This window comes from Sciurus carolinensis, chromosome 4 (assembly GCF_902686445.1).
Source record: "Sciurus carolinensis chromosome 4, mSciCar1.2, whole genome shotgun sequence".
Taxonomy (NCBI): Eukaryota; Metazoa; Chordata; class Mammalia; order Rodentia; family Sciuridae; genus Sciurus; species Sciurus carolinensis.
Window position 1 is genome coordinate 115499568 of NC_062216.1, and position 22364 is coordinate 115521931.

Sequence of the window (22364 nt, forward strand, 5' to 3'; positions counted from 1 at the left end):
TTTGTTTGTTTGTTTGTTTGTTTTTTACATTCCCCATGCTATGGGATGATATGACTACTAGGACATTTGTTTCAGGCTGAACGAAAATGAGATTGACAACATGAAGTCCAAAGTAATTCAAAACCATCATGTCCTCACTGTTGTTGGTGGCATTGTACATTTCTCTGATATGCAATGTTGAAAAAACATAATTAATAAAAGAAGCCTAATTAAAATTACTCAACTTTTCTTTAGGGTGCGCTCATCAATATCATGTCCTCCAGAGACATTTTAATTCTGCTCTCCAACAAGAATCCCCTGTGTCTGTTTGGAGGAGGGAAAACAATCAGATAAAACTAGTCTGTTTATTTAAAAAGAATATTTATAAAACCACATTTTCTAACTGGAAGGTGAACAAAGTTAAAAAAAAAAAAATCCAACCCATCTTTCTTTAAACAATACTTAGTAAAAGCCAAGTAAAATATATTGGCAGGTTTTCCTAGCACCTTGGGGCTGGATTTTTCTTTTAATAGAATTTTCGGAAAACAAGAGATACCAAATGTGTGGTCTGGGCTCATACAACCTGGAATAGTCCTTTCCTTTTATTGTCTCCAAAATTTTCTTTTACATTCCATACAGATTACCTCTTTCCCACAGCTATTGATTCTTGATTCTCATTCATAATTTGAGTTCTTTCCTGCTCATGAGCTATGTTTCAGTTAATTCACAAGAAAAACATACAGCTTTATCACCTCTATTTACCTGTGTCTATGTAAGTATTTAAATATTGTCTTAAAGATACTGAAAAAAATCCCAGTTTTTTATTACTTTTTTCTTTCTTCTCTCTCTCTCTCTCCCCCCCCCCTTTTCCCTTTTCTTCCTTCCTTCCTTTCTTCCTCTCTTTCTTTCTGAAAAACTTTTCCACATTCCATGAAAGCATGATCTCTGGCTCTGAAAACCTACCCTGTAAGCAGTTCTAAACTGTCCATTTTTCTACCACCATCTCCAATTCCACAGCTCATAGTCCTACTCCTAAACAACAAGTTGGTACCAGAGACACTTTTACTCAATGACAACTTTTGCAATGCAATCTGAATTTCAGACTTGCAGTTTTCACATGAATTGACTACTTGAAGCTGCCCTTAGACCTTCAGTCACTACCCACAGCACCAGATTTCTTATCAGTTCACAAGCACTTTCCTAGATCACAAATTCCACAGCTTCTTGGCTACCTTGCCTAGGTCTGGTTGGGGCAGTACTTGAAACTATGTCAAGATCCTATCAGGGCCTCTCTGATGTTAGAAATAGGCTTTCTATTAGAGACTTTCCTAGCATATATTTATCGCATATAACAAGGATAACCAGCCCAGATTCCACCTATATGCTTTATAAGTTTGTCGCTGTGCAAGAAAATGAGAAGTAGACACGGCTTGGGAAATGTACGATATGCTCTGACAATAAAGCAGCAAACACTGTCACTCAGAGAAAAGCAACCTAGCATTTGGGTTTCAGCAGTTCACTGCTACCACGTGGGATTACCTCATAGTAAGTGCATTTTCTATTTCTTCCCTCATTTATTTTTCTATTTTCTAATCATTGTGTAATCTATACCACTTAACATTGACCCTTAGAATATCATACATAGAATGAGAAATTATTATCTAATTCAGAAAAGAAAAACCTACATAGTTTTTAAAAATTTGACTTTGTTTGATGAGAATTATCCAGGTATTATTTTTGATGGTTCTGATTCTTTTGTTAGACTATTAAATATCTTGAAATATTGTGGAAAATTAAAAAATACTTTAAAAAATGCTTCATTTACAGAAAATTGGAAAACATACTCATTGGTATAGTATTTTCAAACAAAAATATATTTTACATTTTAAGATTTTCTACTTAATTTTTACATACATATGATCGCATTTCTAGAATAAAGTGGTGTGCATTTGATAGGTGTATTTTTCTTACACAGATGCACTTATTAGACTGTGCAAGTGACTAACTTCATATTAAATGATTGGTGATGCAAAAGGACATCAGACATAGTTTTGTTGTTGTTGTAGTTAATGTATTTATTCAAAATTTAGTATAGATTCATGGTTACTTCACTGCTTTTTTACTGGCCTTTTATGTTTCCTAACTCAGAAGACATGATGAAAAGTTAGTACTGTGCTCACTAAATCATTGTGTCAATGTTTCATTTTTAGACCTGAAAAAGTGAAGAAATGAAAAATCATACATCTGCAACTGAGTTCATTCTGCTAGGATTAACAGATGACCCAAAGCTAAATATTTTCATTTTCCTTTTTCTATTTTTCACCTACATACTGAGCATTACTGGAAACTTAACAATTATCACCCTCACTCTGATAGACTTGCACCTAAAAACACCCATGTATTTCTTCCTTAGGAATTTCTCTTTCCTAGAAATCTCATTCACAACGGTTTCTATTCCTAGATACCTGGTCAGCATCATAACAGGGGATAAGACCATTTCCTATAATTCTTGCATGGCCCAGGAGTTCTTCTTCATACTGCTGGGTGCAACAGAATTTTTCCTTTTGACTGCCATGTCCTATGACCGCTATGTGGCTATATGTAAGCCACTGCACTACACAACAATCATGAGCACCAGGATCTGTTCTCTGCTTGTCTTTGGTTCTTGGCTGACTGGCTTTCTCATCATCTTTCCACCTGTGATCATGGGACTTCAAATGGATTTCTGTGACTCCAACATCATTGACCATTTCACCTGTGACTCCTCTCCTTTGCTCCTGATCTCCTGCACAGACACAACCTACCTAGAGCTCTTTGCATTTTTCCTGGCAATATTAACTCTCATTGCAACCTTAACCTTAGTGATTCTTTCCTATGTGTTCATCATTAGGACAATTCTGAGAATCCCCTCTGCTGAGCAAAGGAAAAAGGCCTTTTCCACCTGCTCCTCACACATGATTGTTGTCTCCATTTCTTATGGAAGCTGCATTTTCATGTATGTCAAAACTTCAGCAAAAGAGGGAAAAGCATTGACCAAGGGTATAGCAGTGCTCAATACCTCTGTGGCCCCAATGCTAAATCCTTTTATTTACTCCTTAAGGAACCAGCAGGTAAAACAATCTTTTAAGAACGTGGTCAAGAGATGTTTGTCAAATAAAATTTAATGGTAAGGAAATCTATTGCTTGAACTTTAAGCAGAACATTCACATGCAATGCCATGTCAACGTTGTTGTATCTGGGCATCCACTCCCTAATCAACTGTCTTTTCCCGAATGTTGTGTTCTTCATCTTTGCCATATTGATCTCATTTGGCACAGTTATTATTTTACATTTACATGTCCTGAAAATTTCCTCAGCGTGAATGTTTTGATGTCACAAAATGAAAATGACTTTTAACAAAATTTCCAGATATCAGGTTTAAGGATCATTGAACTTTCCCTTTGAGCACTAACACAAAACTAAGTAAATATTATGAAGCCACTCTGAAACTACTTTGCCAAGGGCATAAGCACAGAATACTAAAGTAAACTCTTCTATAAGGTAATGTCTTCTAGTGTGTTTCTAGTTCTCCTTGTATCTCCAATGGTTCTCACATCATGAATATAGTCCTATGCTATTAATGCATATGTGTTGTATCTTCATTGTGAATTAAATCCTTTATTGTTATAGTGTATGTTGCTTACTGCTTTTTGACTCCAATTTCAATGTTTCTGCAAGAATGACTTTGATATTTCTGGCAAGGCCCAGTATTCTCACCATGATACATTTTTAATGAACTACACTGATTCTTGTTCCATATCCTGTTATAAACAGGGTTACACATAATCAAAACCAGATGAAAAATAACACATTTATTCTGAGATCAAGAATATTTAAAACATCCTATTTCTAAGAGAAAATATTGACTTCATGGGTTTGCGAGAAGCTTTTTGCTAAATTGATAGCAAGTTCCATTAAAATCAGGACATTTTCTGGATTCTGTTCTTAGACATCATAAAGCTGGATTTTCTAACCTTTCCAGAATTGGTTTTGTTTCTCTCTTTGTTTGACAGTGTTTTTTAACTTTCTCAGTAGTTGCTTTGGAGATTCTGTGTAAGTATGAGTTTGCTTTACACCTACTGACAGAGATGATCCAAGCAATAGAGTACTCAAAAGTCCAGTTCCATAAGTGCATATGGGAAAATAGAAAGAATGTGCTGGTAAATGTTTAACAACTAAATGTTTATTCAAAAATGCTAAGATACTAATTTTGCAATGCAACTTAGAAATAATAATAATGAAGCTTACAATAAGTTTCATTGCAAATTTCATATATGTAATTGATTTTCACACAATGATTTTGTTGGTATTTCTCAAACCTAAGTCTATAAGAAGGCAATGTTTGAAATTCAACACAGTTTGACAAAGTCGTTTTTCAATCTGCTCTTTGTCTGCCATTAACTCTGGTAACATGAGAAGGATTTTGAATGTTATTAGATTAATTTCCAAAAAATTGATTTAATTATGTTTGTAGGATATATTTTAAATTGTGGCTTTGTTCAATGACCACCTACCAAGATTTTGAAGAGCTTAACACTGTGGCACTATCCTGTACTCTCAAAATGTAGGACAAAGGGGGTTCTGTTAGGTTATTGAATAAGATTTTATTTTCTGTACACCTGAATTTTTAAAATATACTCATTAATGCAATTTTCACCTTTTTTTAAATAATATATTCTCTTAAATGTACATCCTTACATTTTTTTTATCCTATACATGACAATCAGATAAGCAATATTACACCAAAGCATTTCTTAAAATAGGAGCATACTGATCATTGGTAATTTATTATGATATACATAATATCAACAAAAACCTAAACATAATTATTTTATTTGTCTATGAATTCCAATAGTAGGACACAATTTACAAAGAAACTAAACAACACAAGACTTTGTGTATGCCATAATATTCCAGCAGAAAAGCAAAAGAGAAAATCAGGAATATAGAAAAAGAATGTAAATGGTAAATGGTAATGCTTATGTCATGCATATAGTATATGTATATATTATACATAAATGATAGGGATACAGAGAAAAAATAAATATAAAGAGAAAATATTAATAGATGTTGGGGGGAAAATGAAGTAAATTTTGAGTCTCTTAATCAAAATTCATTTGAATAAATTTCCAAAAGTCCAAAAGACTTTTCACTTGCAAGAGAAAAATTTTTAGGAAATATCTCTTCTTTCTCTCTTTTTTTATTTGTTTTTGTTTATGTTTTTATTTGAAGTTCCAGGTATTGAATCTAGGGAAACTCTGCCATTGATATATCATTTAAGTATATTTCCCAACCCCCCACCCAAATTTTTGCTTTCTTTTGAGACAGAGACTAGCTATTGTCCAAACTGACCTCAAATTTACTATCCTCTGCCTCAGATTCCAGAGTAGCTGGGATTTCAAGGGTACACCACCAATCCCAGTAAAATATATACATTATTTGATGATGCTATAATAAAGAACCAGAAATTGGGCAACTTTAGACATTGGATTTTAAGGTGTCTCACTGCAGATTTTTCTGAGTTTATCCTAACGAGTTCATAGAGCTTCTTGGATACATAAATCCATATTTTTCTCAACTTTGGGACTTTTAATCATCATTTCATTGAATACTCTACCCCTTTCTATTTCCTTCTGGGCTTGCCATAATGCATGTTTTGGTACACTTGATGGTGTCCTGCAAATCCTGTAGGCTCTATTCCTTTTTCTTTGTTCTTTTCTGTCTGTTCACTAACTACATAATTCCAATTGTCCTGTGTTCAAGATTATTGATTCTTTCCCATGGGTGCTACGTTCTCGAGCTGACGTCCTCAGATTTTTCACGTTAGCTCTTATACTTTGCAGATTCAAAATTTCTGTTTGATATAATCTTTGTCACTTGGTTAATATGCTCCATTTATTTATCATTCTCCTGGTTTCTTAAAGTTTTTATTCCTTAGTTTCCTTGAGTCCTCTGAACACAATTTGTTGATTTGAAGTTCCAGTCCAGTATATTTAATATCTGCACTTTCCGAGGGTCCCTTTCTGTCAATTTCTTTCTCACTTCTTTGCTACTCCAAAACCCCAATGAATAGGCCACATGTTCTTATTTCCTTATAAGCCTTGTCATTATTTCTAAAAACTGGACATTTTGAATATTCTAAAATGGACATTTTGAATATTATAATGCAGTTATCCTGGAAGTCAGATACTTTCTGCTCACCAATTTTGCTGTTGTTGCTTGTTGAGAGCTGGGGTTATGTATTTATTTACAGATTTAATAAACTACTTTGATAACACTGTATTCACTACCATGGGTGACCACAGCAGTCCCTATTTTTTAATCTCAATAGTCAGTGATTTGATAATGTTAAGTCAAGCTGCCTTAACCTTAAAGACCTGGTTACTCCAAGGTACAACAAGTTCCTGGCCTTGGGAAGGTACATTTCACGCCTGCTTCCATTGTTTATAAGATACACCTTGTGAGTTATTTGCCACCAAAAAAATCCATCCTAAGCTTCCCTTTTGCCAGTCTTCTGGGTAGATCTTCTGCTTATTCCATTCATTGTCCTTTGTCCCGGGCAACTACAGGAAGTATATATCTTTAAATCTATCTGTAGCCACTGTTACAACTCGAAAACATACTCCAGTTCAAGTACATTGAGACAGAGATTAGCCTCCACAGCAGTCCCTCTGGACACCTCCAACCTGGAGAGAATGTACGCCCTAAAACACACAATGCAGTATTAATTTAACTGTAAGTTCTATATCCACCTTCTAGGGCCAGCAAACTACATCAGGAATGTGGGCTATTGTCTCCACACCTGTCACTGTGCCTCAGAGCAGAGAATGACATGGGATACCCCAAATGCTACATTTTTTCCCAAACTTCTGCTACCTTTTCTTCATTAGCCACTCCCCTAAGTACTGAGAGATTTTTATTAGCTAACAGAAGAATTTTTAAAAAGTGATTCTGTCAGTTTTGCCATCTTAATGGTTTACTTCAGTAAAGGGACTGACTTTTTGATTGCCCACTGATATTTTTCTGTCATCCAAAGAATACATCTTGAATTTTGGTGATAGCTAATTTTAACATTTTTTCTTTCATTAATTTTCCATGAAGCAGTGGCCCTAAAATAATGGGCAAAATTACTCTTTCCTGGTAGATGTTTTTGAGAGATTCAGTTCTATGTACTTTCTTTAATGTGAATATTAATAAAAACAAAAATGGAAAGAAAAGAAAGCAAAATAAATTTCAGTTAAATTTTAATGGGTGTGCCCAGTGGGCAAAGGTGAGGAATTTGTGGCTGATATTAGCACAAGACTGAGGTAGCTTCTTCAGTAACACTCAAGCTATTGAGTTTCATCTGGTCTTTACCACTTGCCTGATCATCTGAAAATATGTTACCATACTCATGACATCCAGCCCTCCATATACTCCCTGTTGTTCAAAGTAACATGTAGTCTTTTAGCTCTGATAGTCATGGTAGAACACAGACCCCGTGGTCTGGCATTACCATGACTCCATTAATGGAAACTTGGAATCTATCATGCTAATGACCTATCTCAGATTAAATCAGAAAATGCCCATTCTTGGATCAGTCTTCTCATCTGTCTCTCTAACTTTTTAAATGACCTGTATTCAAGACACCTGCAGTAATTTGCAAATTCTCTCAACTAGAATTCGTGATCTTCCCCCAAAGAATTTCAGTTCCACCCAGAAAACTGAAAAAAAAAAAATTATTCATTTTTATTTGTGCTATGGAATCTCTGGAATTTCTCTTAGGCCACAATTACATTCCATTCTCATAATTTATGTTTTCTCATTGAAAATTACTAAGGAATCAAGATGAATCTCTCTTCATTTAAGACAGTAATTGGAAGGATAATTTCAAAAACTTATTTATCCAGCAACTGTGTCATCAATCATTCTCTTGCTTCATGCAAAGTCTAATATTTTAGGTGAAATCCTATATTTCTCCAATACTTAATGGCTCCTGAGGTAACCTCATTGAAGTGTTGCCCAAATTGATTGTGCTGTAGATGCCCTAGATTTTCTGATTCCAGAGATGTTTGTATTATGTTTCCATCCAAAACAAACTCCTCCAACATTATGTTAAAACACACATACACAAGCACAAGCAAAATGACTGCTTCTTATGGAAAAAAAATTTCCAATACTTGAATAGTCGAATGATGAAAGAAAAGTCATGAAACACATGGAATATAAGTTCCAAACAATAAAAATGTTTAAAATATTGCTGATTGGTTGTATTTTTCTCATTGTATTCTCATTGTATTTTTCTCATTGTATTTTCTAATTGTATTTTGAATTAAGAAATGGATAATTTAAAGCAAAAGACAAAACCTTTAAATTTTAATAACTGAGGGACTATAAACAGAGAAATATTTGATAAAATATATAAAAATAATGAGTGGGGGCTGTAGCTCAGTGGTAGAGCACTTGCCTAGCATGTTCGAGGCAATGGGTTCGATCCTTAGCACCACACAAAAATAAATAAATTAAATAAAGGTATTGTGTACATCTACGACTAAAAGAAACATTTATAAAGTAAAAAGGCAGAATGTTTTCCTTGATAAGTGGATGATGATATATAATGAGGGTGGAGGGAGGGGGGAGTAAGAGAAGAACAGAGGAACTTTAGATTATGTAGAAGGACATGAGAGGGAGTGGGGTATGAAAAATGGTGGAATGAGACAGACATCATTACCCTATGTACATATGTGATCACACAAATAGTATAAATCTATATCATGTACAACCATAGAAATGAAATGATGTACCCCATTTGTGTTCAATGAATCAAAATGTAGTTTGTAAAAATAAAAAATAAATAAATAATTAAAAAATAAATAAAAAATAAAAAATCTTTTTCAAAACATTGTCTTTATATTAGTATAGATAATCAGAAAAGAGCTTAAATTGACTGTCATTACATAGAAGTATTATTGTATACCCACATTATTACTTGTCCTTCTAAATCATAGACCTCTTAGCAGTCTTTTCAAAGTGTATCATGAAGGCATTTTGCTGAGTTTTGTATTTTTTTCTCTTCCTACATCTTCTTAAACTTGTCACAATGGAGTCTGGAAATACTACATTGTACTAAACCTGCACAACGGGATCTCACACAGACATAACACACAATATGCAGTTCCCCATTTCTTCACTATGTGCACCCCGCTATTGTCTCACACTTTCACTCTGACTACCCTTGAAATCAGACTCCCCTCGAGATTCACTTAAGATTTGCCCAACTGGTCTCTCTTTCTAGTAGTGGTACCAGTACCTCAGACTTAACAAACCAGGAAAATGTCCTCAAGATGTTGAGAACCCTCCTCATTTGTATTCCAACATTCTCATTACCTAAAATTTTCATTTTGTTGACACACACCTCTACTGGTCTCTGTGTTAGTCAAAACTGACCAATTCACAACATTAGATGCATGAATGCAGCACTTATGCCATAAAACTAAAACCAATGCCTGAATCTGGAGGGTAGTACAAAGCAGGATTGCATATACAATATTTAATAATTCATTCTTTCATTCATCACATAAAATTGAACCTGCATCTTTCAAACCCTGAAAATGGTCCAGTAGCAGACAAACAGAGATGCTACCCTATCTACATATACTACATTGGGCAAGAGGCATTCCTCTTTGCATATGGATTTCCATGTCTGCAAAATGAGTCCTGGTATAGAACATACCAGGAGGATTGTTAGGCATAAAGTAAAAGTTAGGTAGATCATTTCTTTAATAGGAATAAGAAGGTGGAGGAGGAGGAAATAAAATATATTTTATTTTTCAAAAATATATTGTGTACTACGATTACATATTATCTTGAGTCTAATATATTTCCTTCCTATCACATCTTTGAAAAATCAAGAAGATTATGAGGTTATTCTTTTCAAAGCAGAGCTTGATAAGAAGTGTCATGCAACAGCTTTCTGAAGATATATTTAATCTTAAACAAATTAATTTATTTCACTCTTTATATGATTGATGATTTGAGAAGTCAAATTGCAACTTTTATACCTTGACATTGTTTGTTAATAAGGGCCAAGATTGAATTTGTGTCAACTAGAGTCAGAAAGGAGATTTGGGGTCAATTTTTAATAATGGCAAGAGCAGAGAATTTCACTGAATTTCACAAAAATATAGTTTTTTTTTTTGTTTTTTATGAACATAAATCAAGAATCACTTAGAAAGTTATTGATATGAATAAACAATAGGATTTCCAGAGACAGAATTATAATTTTATTTTATGGTTATTAACTTTTCAAAATGACAGTTCATTTGGGCACTTTTTTAAAATTTCCTCCAGAACAATGAAGCCAAACAGTTATCATCATTATTCATTTTTATAACTGTTAAAGAAACTAATGTGTATTAACTAAATAATCAAACTGTATGAGAGAACAATTAAAACTGAGATTAAATGGTATCTTTTAAGGTAAATAGAGCACAGATTAATCCTTTTCTTCCCTAACTCTGACATGAACTTCACTTCTGACGGACTTTTACCACTTTTTTGCCACTGCCTGTTGAATGTGTCTAGTGATGTTCTTTACGTGACATAAGAGCACCACCAATGTATTTGAAGTTGTATCATGAGTTGACATTCACTTCTCTTTTTACCTATAGACCTACCAGAATTTGGAACATGGTCATGCCAAATAAAACATCAGTTAGAGAATTTATTCTCTGGGACTTACAGATGACCCAGAGTTACTAGCTGTGATATTCTCTTTATGCTGATCATGTTTATTCAGTTTAAATGGAAATATGATGATTGTTACATTAGCACTACCAAACATTCATTTGAAAACTCCCATATATTTCTTTCTGGTGAATTTCTCTTTCTTACAAATCTTATTTGCAACAGTCTACACTCCTAGTTTTTTTTATCAGTATTGTTACAGAGGGCACAATCATTTCATAAATTCTTGCCTGGTACAATTTTAGGTTTTTTTTAATCCTCTGGGATCAACAGATTTTTTTTTTCTGTCTGACATGTTCTATGACTGCTATGTAGCTATCTGCAAACCTCAATGTTACATAAATATCATGAGTACCAAAGTCTACAACTGTCTTGTAACCAGCACCCAACTAGCAGATACCCTCATTACTTTTTCCTCTGTGTTCTTGGGCCTCCAACTGAATCTCTGTGACTCCAACACTATTGACCACTCCATCTGTGACCCTTCTCCTTTGCTGCTGATTGCTTGCATCAACACGGCTTCTAGAGCTTATGGTATTTTTCTAAGCAGTAGTCACATTCACGATAATTTTAGTGTTGGGGATGCTCACCTACACACTCATCCTGGAACATCTCTGGAGATTCCCTCTGCCCTGCAAAGGAAAAATGCCTTTTTCACATTTCTCTCATATGATTGTCATTTCCATTCACTATGGACATTGCATTTTTATGTATGTAAAGACATCTGCAATTACAGAGGAAGGTGGCTGGTGAGCAGCAGTCAGATTGTAGGAGTCATTGATTGGGATCAACAGTTGTGCAGCTCCATGATACAGGAGAGTAGAGCTGGATTCCACCTCAGTGGAGAGCAAGTTCTACCTATGGCAAAACGCCAGCTGCCACAGCAGTGGAGATTAAGCACTGGAGACTCTCAGACTGATGCCCAAAGCAGTGCCAAGCACCACCCTACAGCCACAGAGGGCCCAGGACTCTCAGACCCGGCAGAACCAGCTCTAAAGGAAGGGATAGTTTTTTACAATTAACTCCTGGGACAAGGCATTTCACAGGGAATACAAAACCCCTCTTCCATCCTGGGAAAGAGAGAGAACAGGTCTAAGGAACCTTACCAGGTTCCATCCAGCCATCCTAAGACATTTTAGATGTCTGGAAATGACATAAAAACTCTGAAGTCACACGGGCTTCCACCAGAGATAGGTGCTGGTGGCACAAGAGCTTAAATGTAGGGAAGCATTTGAAGCAGAAATCTGATCTAAAAATGTCAAATAACAAACATACAGCTGAAAGGGCAAATGCAACTGCTTCTGTCACACCCAGAGACATGCAGAGATTATACTGTGGAGTCTTAACTATCTTCCACACATCCCAATATTGTGCATAATCCAAAGCAAGGAGTCTAAGAACTCATTCCATCTCAAAAACATCACCAAGGAATAAGTTTTGACTCTCAAATGTTAGCCTTTGTTATATCACTCCTATAACCTTACGTATTGATTTGAGATTCCCCCACATTATTGGGAATTACATTCCTTCATCCATTCTTCCACAGTTTTTTTTTTTTTTAAATCTGTAATGTTATAATGTGTTAATTGGAAATACACCACTGTTCTCTCTTTTGATTATCCTTCCTCCCTCCTTTTCTCTATTTTGCTATTTCCCCTCCTGGCTAACCTCCTTCCCCACTCCCCTTTCTTCTTCTTCTTCCTCCTCTTCCTCCTCATCTTCTTCTTCTCTCTTTTTTTAATTTTCCACTGTTTTGGTTGTATAATCATTGATTATGTTTGTTGCCTTTTGAGTTTTGTAGCACTGGGGATGAACCAGGAGATGCTCAGCCCTGTGGTCCTACTGCCTCCAACATCTGAGTGACTGGGATTCCTAGAGTCTTTCTATCTGACTTTTTCAAATGAAAAATGTTGTATTAATTGGACTTATCTGTTCTGTTCCTCTTCTTATTCATACACTCATACTCTAACCTCTGTTTGCTCTTCATCATTTCTCTAGTTCTTGCCTCTTTCACTGACCTCCCCTGACCCCTGACATGTTTTTTATTTCCGTAGGTTTCCTTTTTCTTTCTTTTTGTTGTTTTGTTTTGATCTGTTCTGTTCTGTTTTTGGTAAATGTATGTGTATGTGAGTATGTGAGTGTATGTGATGTGTGTTTGTGTATGTGTTCTGCTTTTTGTTTGATTTTTTCCTTTATATTAATTTACTTAGTTGTTTAGTTTTTGCTTTTGTATTTTTTTAGATTTATTCTCTTCCTTTCTTTACTTTTACTTATTTTTTTGTTCTGCTTTCTTCTTATGTCCTATATTTTTGGGGGAGGGTTTGCTTGTTTGTTTTCTTGTTTCTTTGGATGCTTTATTTTTTACTTTTTTGTGAGGGGTTGTTTGCCAGTGTTATCTTCTTCAGGGTAAAGTATGAATTGGATCTGTACATTAGATGTTTTATTCTTTCTAGTTTTAATAATCTCACTCACTTTTCACCTCCTGCCTCTCTTCCTCACCCACCCATTATTTTCCTCACTTTCTCCTTTTCTCCCTCATTTTATCCTGCCTTCTTTCTCTTTGATGTTCATACCATATGTAGTATTATAACAGTTCTACACCTTTCATACCAAACTTTAAGCCTGTTGTAGTGTTCTATTCTCATGTTTCACTTAAGATTAGTTGGAGTTTTAGAAAATGTTTAGCAAGCTTAAAGACTTATTAGCATATGGTTTTGTCTTAATTATTTTCAGTCACAGGTGATCAACATGTCCCCTAAAAAGAGGCGTAAGGGATTGACCAAAGTACTGCAAACACATTGAATGGGCCCTTTGTCATGGGCCATGATATATCACTTGATTGGGACATATAATAAAGTGGAAGCAGCCCACCAGAGTCCTTCAAACAACAGTGGGAGAAAGATACATATCAGTAGATAGACAAATATTAACAAATAAATACAGAAAATATGAGAAAACAAGAAACTAGTATGCCTCCAAAAGTGTATAAGCCCTTACAACTGAATCCTCAGATATTGAAATGGACAAAAGCTTATATGAAGCATTCAAAAAGATGAGGGTTAAAATGATCAATGAACTAAAAGAAAATGAAAGAAATGAGTCAAGAGAGAAGATAAAGGAGGTAAAAGTTAGTTTGAATAAATAGAAATCCTGAAAAAGAATCAAATAGATACCCCAGAAATGAATAAATAGAGAAAATATAAAATTAAATTGAAAGTATCACTAACTAATCAGACCATACAGAAGACATATTTTCAAATCGCAAAGACAAGGTATATAATCTAGAAAATATAGCTAGCAATAAAGTAAAGATAGTAGACTATGACCAGAGGACTAGGAAATCTGCCACAACATTAAGAGACCAAATGGAAGGATAATTGGTTTTGAGAAAAGCAGTGAGATACAAAGGACCTGCAGAAACTTTTTGGTGAAGTAACAGGAAATTTTCCAAACCTTGGAAATGAAATGGAAATCGAAATACAGGACACATTCAGAATCCTAAATAGACAAGATTTTGAAAAAAGCATCTCCAAGACACACTAAAATTAAAAGTTTAATATACAGAATAAGATTCGAATTTTAATGCCACAGAGATAAACAGCAGGTCACACTTAAAAGTAAGCCAATGTGAATTACCACTCATCTCTTCACCCAGACTCAAAAAAGTCAGGAGAGCTGGAATAATACATACCAGACACTGAAGGATAATTATTACCAAACAGGATTACAATATCCAGCATAGCTATTCCCTCAGAATTGAAAGTTAAATAAAAATCTTCCAACACAAGCATAAATTAAAAGAATTCATGACTATTAAATCATCATTACAAAACACTTAAAGTATTATGCATAAATGAAATGAAAATTTTAAAAATTCAGAGCCAGTAAATTAATGAATCTCACTAGAAGACTAGCTAAGTAGAGTCAAGCCTTAATTAAACATAATAAATCAAATGGCAGAAAATAAAAACCTTTCTATAATACCACTGAATGTAAAGAGTCTCAAAGCTCCAATTAAAAGACCTAAACTGCCAAAGTGGATTAAGGCCCAACCATATATTGTTTAGAAGAGACACTGTATAAACAAAGACATCCACAGGCTGAGGGAAAAAGCATGAGAAAAAAATATGCCATACAAATAAAGACTAAAAGCAAGCAGGAGTAGCTATGCACATATCTCACAAAGAAGCCATCCAGATAAGTTAATCAGAAGAAGAAAAAAAAAAAAAAAACAGTAACTTCATTCTGGTTAAGGGAACATCCAACAAGAAGACAAGATTGTAAATATTTATGCCCCAAATGTCAATGAATCTGCTTACATAAAACACTGCTTGACATAAAGTCTTAGACTCTGATGCAATACTAAGTGATTTCAACACACTTTTCTCACCAATAGATATGTCATCCAGACATAAACTACATAAAGCCTCTTAACCGCAAAAACACTATTAATCAAATGGACCAAACAACATCTACAGACTATTTCATTAATCAACCACTAAATTCTCTTTCTTCTCAGCTGCACTTGGAATCTTCTACAATATAGTCCATATTTTAGGACACACTTAGGAAATACAAAAGAGAAAGAAAGGAGGAAGGGAGAGAGAGAGAGAGAGAGAGAGAGAGAGAGAGAGAGACAATTCCTTGCATCTTATCCAATCATGTAGAATGAAATTAGAAATCAGTAACAGAAAGAAAAATAGAATCCATTTCAACATGTGAAGATTAAATAATACCCATTTGAATGAGGAATGGGTAATGGGAGAAATCAAAAAATTTTAATAACAAAGGAGGACACAGATTGTCAGGGGTGGGCTCTGAGGGCCCCAGAGCCACACCGTGGCCTGATCTCTAAGATGGTGCCTGGCAGCTTGCCAGACATAGCTGCACTCATATACAAGTTTTAGGAAGTAACTCTGGTTGGCTGTAGTACATGAGGCAATCCTGGTATCTGCCTGGAGACTGTTCCTTGATAGGCTGACTTTCCTGGTAGTCTACTCTCTGATAGGCTGATGTTCTCAATGTAAGTCTGAGACTTATGGAATAAAACCTTTTGGTTCCTGTGATCAAGAAAAGCGTATGCATTGGCGGTGGGCGATCATAAGTGGTGCCGAAACCCGGGACCTCGAGTTATAAAGAAGAAACTGATCAGGTAAATACAGGGAAAGTAAAGTACAGTCTGGCCAGGTTAAAGTTCGCTGGTTCGCTGGATAAGCGACCAGTTAAAGTTCGCAGGGTAAGTGACGAGTTAAAGTTCGCAGGGTAAGGGACGAGTTAAAGTTTGCTCAATAAGCCATGAGTTAAAGTTTGCTGGATAAGTGACGAGTTAAAGTTCGCTGGATAAGCGACGGAGTTAAAGTTCACGGGAAGCGACGAGTTAAAGTTCGCAGGAAGCAATGGAATTGAAGTTCGTGGGATAAGCGACGGAGATTGAGTGTTTTCCCAGTCTCTGTTACAGATGCGGAATTGCCAGTTACCATCAAGAAACAGGAGAGAATTTGGCATCACAGCGGCTATGGTCACTGCAATAGTGGTTTCTGCAACAGCAGCACTAGCAACTGCCATACCTACAGCAACAGCAGTCAATCACTTGGCCGAAAATACAGCTGCAGCCTTACAGACTAAAGAGACCCTAAACCAACATCTAACAGCAGGCTTACTCCTTGTAAATCAAAGAGTGGACTTACTACAAGAACAAGTGGATATCTTGCAAGAACTTTTGGGACTGGGATGTGTTTATCCTTTAAGAGCAGTGTGTGTCACCCCTATTGCTTATAATAACCTTAGCTCTGTGGTTATGTTATCTAAAATTCTCTCTGTCTACCTTACTGGTAATTGGTCATCTACGTTTGATACTCAGAGTCAATGCTACCAGGGTTCAAGTTGCATCGGTATCCGAGATGTTCTCTTTGTTAACAGTGGGCTGGAACAGTAACTGTTCTGATTATTATCTGCTTAGGGATAGCCTATGTTATACGCAGCCAAATCAGAGCTCGCCAAGATGCCCGATGTCATCAACGGGCTATAGTACAGACTTTGTCAACCATTGAGACAGGCACATCCCCCCAAGTATGGCTAAGCATGCTGGACCAGTAGTCAAAGACGGGTAAGATCCGTGGAAATGCATACCAACCTAAGACAGGGTTCTGACGCCTGGAGGTCAGAATTCCAATGACGGGTAAGGATGTAATTTGCCATGGACAACCTAAGACAGGCATGGTCCCAAGTCATCTTTTCTTTATTTAAAGAATAAGGGGGAGATGTCAGGGGTGGGCTCTGAGGGCCCCAGAGCCGCACCGTGGCCTGATCTCTAAGATGGTGCCTGGCAGCTTGCCAGACATAGCTGCACTCATATACAAGTTTTAGGAAGTAACTCTGGTTGACTGTAGTACATGAGGCAATCCTGGTATCTGCCTGGAGACTGTTCCTTGATAGGCTGACTTTCCTGGTAGTCTACTCTCTGATAGGCTGATGTTCTCAATGTAAGTCTGAGACTTGTGGAATAAAACCTTTTGGTTCCTGTGATCAAGAAAAGCGTACACGTTGTGATTGTCCCCGCGGGCAGTGGGTGATCATAACAGATAGCATATCAAAAGTAGTAGCAAGTGTACACATCTTCTTTTAGTTCGTTGACCATTTTATCTATGAACTATCTAAATTACTTCTGACATTTCCTCCACTGTAGTGTCAATAGAGTCAGTTGTTGAAGTGTTATGGGCTGTTTTGGGAGGTTTCTTCCTTTTCTTTTTTAAAGAGTGCTTATATGTCTACCCATATACTGGGAAGTTTATTGCTTTATCTTTTAAGCAAGGGACTACTACAAGAGTTTTTTTTTTTTTCTCTTAAGAACCCTGGGTTGGGTGAATATCCAGGTATTGATACTTTAGCTCACTGTGTAGTCCCTGCTGATCCCAGTATCAGCACCACTTTGAGAAAAGTAACTAAACCCTATTTACTACAATCACTTCAGAGCCAAGCTGTATACTATTCAACCTTATGAAATGAAACACCTGCTGATATTGTTTGCCACAGTTCCTCTAAGCCAGGTATAAACTGTAGCAAACTTCTGGAACAGGTTGAAAAATAAATTATTAAATATAGCAAAACATTACATGAGAACTCAGGGGGGATGAAGAAAGAATAGGCAAAAGAGAGGGGAGTAATGCACCCATGATAAAAAGGAGAAAAAGATGGATGGGGGAATTTGAGGTGGTAGCAGAAAATGTAAGAGGGAAACTAGGGGGTAAGAGGAGTAAGTATAAATTAAGACTAGGAAAACAAAGATAGGGAGAACAATTCCAATTAATATCTTAAAACATTAGAAGAAACACATGAAAGTGGGTTGAAGGTATAGTGCTTATTATTAGAGCAACAACCTTCAAGATGAAGCATAATATATATGATCAAAGTTGATGCTGGAGTTCACCATGCCAAGGTGAAGAAAATTCTTGGTGAATCTTGGCTTGTATTTCCTTAGTATTTGAAATCTTGAGATGTCCATCATTCTTTGATTTTGGCTCCCTCTAGAGGGGCTGGGGTGCAGGAATCACTCCCTTGGTTCTTATGGACCTCCCAACAGCCAGTTCCGATTTATCATCTCAGGAACCTATGGCTCACTGATTGGAAGGTGTGGGGTTGTTCTGTTGGTTGTTTTGACTGTGTGCAGGGGTTCAAGATGCAGAGCTCTGGCATATTACTGTGATTGCTGTGGGCCACCATGGACCTGCTCCCCTCCACAGGATCCTTTTCATGATGGCATAGAGCCCAGTGGCTGTCTATAAGCACAAGTCCTTTGGTGTGGATTCTCCATGAGTGATTTGTGCAGCCAAGATGCTCCCTGTGGCCTATGCTGATCACTGGGGTACTGTCCTTACTACTGCGTAAAGGGACTCAGCTTGCTCACCTGGTTTCTAGTTTCCACTACACCAGGTTGTGAAGGGCAGGCACAGATTTCCTGTGCTGAGTATAACTAAGGCAGGGTCCACACAGTATGCAAGAGTTTCTAACTGCAGTTGTGGCTAAGAGTCAGGCTGAGAGCTAGGTCAGGCCAGGGCCATTGTTCACTGCCTTGGACCCAGGCAACATTCCACCTTGACTGACCTCCTACAGGCTATGGTAAAAATTCAGGCACTTTTCCTTTAAACCTTCCTGGGGACTCAGGCAACTTCTCATCTTATCTTTCACAAGTTGCTGCCATGATCTGGGGAACTGTCCCTCTATAGTACTGGATATCCAGGCAGCTTCCCTCCAGGATGGCCCCATACAGATTAGGGCCACAATCAGGAGGACAGTTCCATTTCCTGGAACCCAGACAACTTCCTGCTATGCCTCCCCACAGTGGGAACTAGCAACAGCAGCTGTTCTAACAGCTCACCTTTCTGCTTTCCTCTGCTAGGCACGAAAACTGCCTTGCTGCTCAGATCTGAGCTTTCATCTCTCCTGCCACTGTTACTGTTTTCTGCTCCTTCTCTGCATGGGTTTCTAGGGCCAAGCTGAGAATCACTGCTGGGACTGCCAGCCCTGGTTCGAAAGGATTTAAATCTTTTTTAAAACCCTTACTTCTGGTGTTCTACTGTCCTTGCACATCAGAGGAAGTGCCTTTTTGCACCCTCAACTTAATTTTTGACTGTTCAGACTCCTTATTATTCAATTGCATACATACCTGTACATAGAGAATTTATTTCATGTATTTTCTCTGACAGACCAGCTCCAACTATAAGATTGTACAATAATTCAGAAAACCATTCAAAGGTCAGATTGTTATAGTAAAACCATCACCATTTTCTTAGACAGGTTTATAATAGGTGTCCCATTCAGCCAAGATCTTTCCCAAAAAACTACCTATAGAATCAATGCAGTATTGCCCATGAATTAAAGGGCCAGAAACAGATAGAAAAGGAAAAAAAAAAAAAAAAAAAAAAAAAAAAAACAGGTACAAACAGAGGATCATTTCCCAAACCATGGCCAACAGATGGGAACATTTAAAAAAGAACAGATAGTGGGAAAATCCCCCCAAGTTCCCAACTTCTGCTTAACCAGGACTTCTGCACTAGCAGTGCCATAGATATCCCCACGGGGAGAGACCAGATGTTCCCATATAGGGGAACAAAATGTGTAGAATCAAGGGTCTCAGTTTGCATACCAGGGGAGCCTACCAGATGTCCAAGGTATCCCAACTTTACGGGGTTCAGTTTCCTGTCTCTCAAAGTAGGCCAAAATGGAACAATCCACAAAGTTCTGGGAAGGAAGGCAGGAGTTCCCAGAAGCAGAAGTGGCTTCAGCAGTTTCTGGGATGGTCTCTTAGTCCCTCCCTTTACTACAAATAACTCCTCTGGTTCTACAGAGGCAAACTCACCAGTCTCCTAACTCTCTTGCAGTCAGCCCTTCACAAGTTTGCTTTACATCCTCAGCATGGATGTGGGGTCACTTGGAGTGCCAGGTCTGCCCAAGAAAGCTGGAGCAGGAGATGCTCCCAGGCCCCTTGGTCTGTTGCAAATTTTGTTACCAAAAGCTCAGTCCTTGCCCCTGATGCCAATTTAATATGGAGGACATGGTTTTGAGAAAAAAGAAAGTGTATTACTTTGCTAGCAAAGGAGAAGCACAGGGGCTCCTGCCCAGAGGTTGAGATTCTGCCCATCATGGAGAACAGAGAGTTCTTAAAAGAGGATTCAAAGGCTACATTCCAGGTGTGCCTTGACAGAGTCCCAGGTGCGCCTGATGGTGTGCTGAAATTCACTTGTTAATTTGGGAGATAGTCACTTTTTAGATCTTCCAGGGACATCTCCAACTGTCCTGCGGTGGCTGTGGGCTCAAGGACAGACAATAGGTCTAAAATGGGAAGAAAAGATAACTCTGTCCCTCTAATCCTGTTAGGGAAGGGGAGAAGGAGAAGGAGACGGGGGTGGGGGGTACAGTACGTGTCTCTTTTAAAATAAGCTTTGGTGGCAGAGCACAGAGGGTGTATTAGCCAGGGTTCTCTGGAGGAACAGAATCAACAGGAAGTGTGATTTAAAAGGGGATTTATTAGATTGGCTTACATGACCAGAAGCTGGATAGTCCACAGTGGCCGTCTGCAGGCTACAGAGCTGGAAGAACCAGCAGCTGAGAAGTCCAAAATGCAGAAACCCCAGAACAAGAAAGATCCAACAGTGCTACCCTAGCCCAAGACCAAGGCTTTTGGAAACTCCCTGGAGAATCACTGGCAAAGTCCACTTTGGAAGAGTGAAGAAGTGAGAGTTCGGTATCCTCGGACTATAGAAGCAGTGACCAAGAATCTATTCAAGAAGCCTTGTTCTTCCAGCTTTTATTCCATCCTATTGGGCAGTGCTGCCCACACTTAGGGAGGGGCTCCACTTCAGTTCCTATCCCACCTTCCAATCATTTGTAGACATGCCTTCATTAACACTCCCAGAAACCTCTTAATCATCCACATCTCTTAATTCAATCAAGTTGACAATTTAAACTGAACCATTACAGAGGGTTATAGCCAAAGCATGAGGTGAACCTCTATTCCACTCTCAGGAAAGTAGCAGAAATAATGAGCATTAACAGTCTTTAAGTAATCTCTTCATTAAGATAATTTGGAGAGAACTTAAACTATAGATTGTTTATTAAATTGTACCATATATCTGATTCCATCATTTTATAATATATTTACTTATCATTCTTCAGTTATTATTTATAAAACTACTCTGTGATTCCACAGTTATATACATAAGGCAAACTTCATTATGCTGTACACTTCAAAAAGGTGCAGTTTATACGACATAATAGAAATCTTATTTTAAATAAAATATTAAAAACGGGGAAAAGACATTTAAATCTTCTGAGCAGGTATTTGGTTTATTAAAAAATAGCAAGGGCATAGTCTATTATGTTACACATTTTCTTTATGTGAGTTCATGTTCCACACTTTATTTATAGGCTCTAAAATGACTAAATAAAATCTATCAAAAGAATAAATACACATGTACTTTTTTAATAAATCAGTACATAATTCAGTTTTTTGGAGATACAAATTTAAGTCTTTTTCACTGGATTCACATTCTGTTAATTGAGGTTACTTAGTGGAAGCAAATGAAGGGGAATACAAAAATAAAAAGAAAGGGAGACAGACCTCAATGGATCAGGGATGCTTTATTAAGCAGTAGAGGGGTACATTTTCTTTTTTTTAAAATTTTTAAAAATTTTTTTATTTGGTCTTTATAGGGGCACATTTTCAAGAGGGGAAAATGGCAATGGACTACAAGAAGAATCTGAGTTTTATAGGGTTTAGCAGGGCCAAGTCACAGGAGGAGTTGGTCAGTTACTTTCAGCGGGCTTACTTTCTGCAGGCAGCGGGGCTTTGGCAGATAAGGAGATTGCCACAGTTCAGATTCCTGAGCTCCCCTTTTCCCTAAGGGTTTTGTAAGTCTCCATTTCTTTCACTTAGGATGAGTATGAACTCAGGACTAATTTTCTTTGGTTTTTATTAAGATTAAACTAGGATTTATAATTTCATGACATTCTCTATGGTTCTGCTACCAAACAGAATCTCAGTTTGCACTGTACATTCATTAACATTTGATCAGGTGCAAGATGCCAGCAATGTATTTTGATTGTACATCAATAAGAAATTAATT

The 22364-nt window shown here is 37.0% G+C and overlaps 1 protein-coding gene across 1 annotated transcript; it reads left to right on the plus strand.

The window, feature by feature from the left end:
- The first annotated feature begins 2207 nt into the window (after positions 1–2207).
- Positions 2208–3143, plus strand: LOC124982571 (olfactory receptor 6C76-like). The gene has a single exon (XM_047549430.1). It carries the CDS (start codon positions 2208–2210, stop codon positions 3141–3143), a length of 936 nt encoding a protein of 311 aa, XP_047405386.1.
- The last annotated feature ends 19221 nt before the right edge of the window (positions 3144–22364 follow it).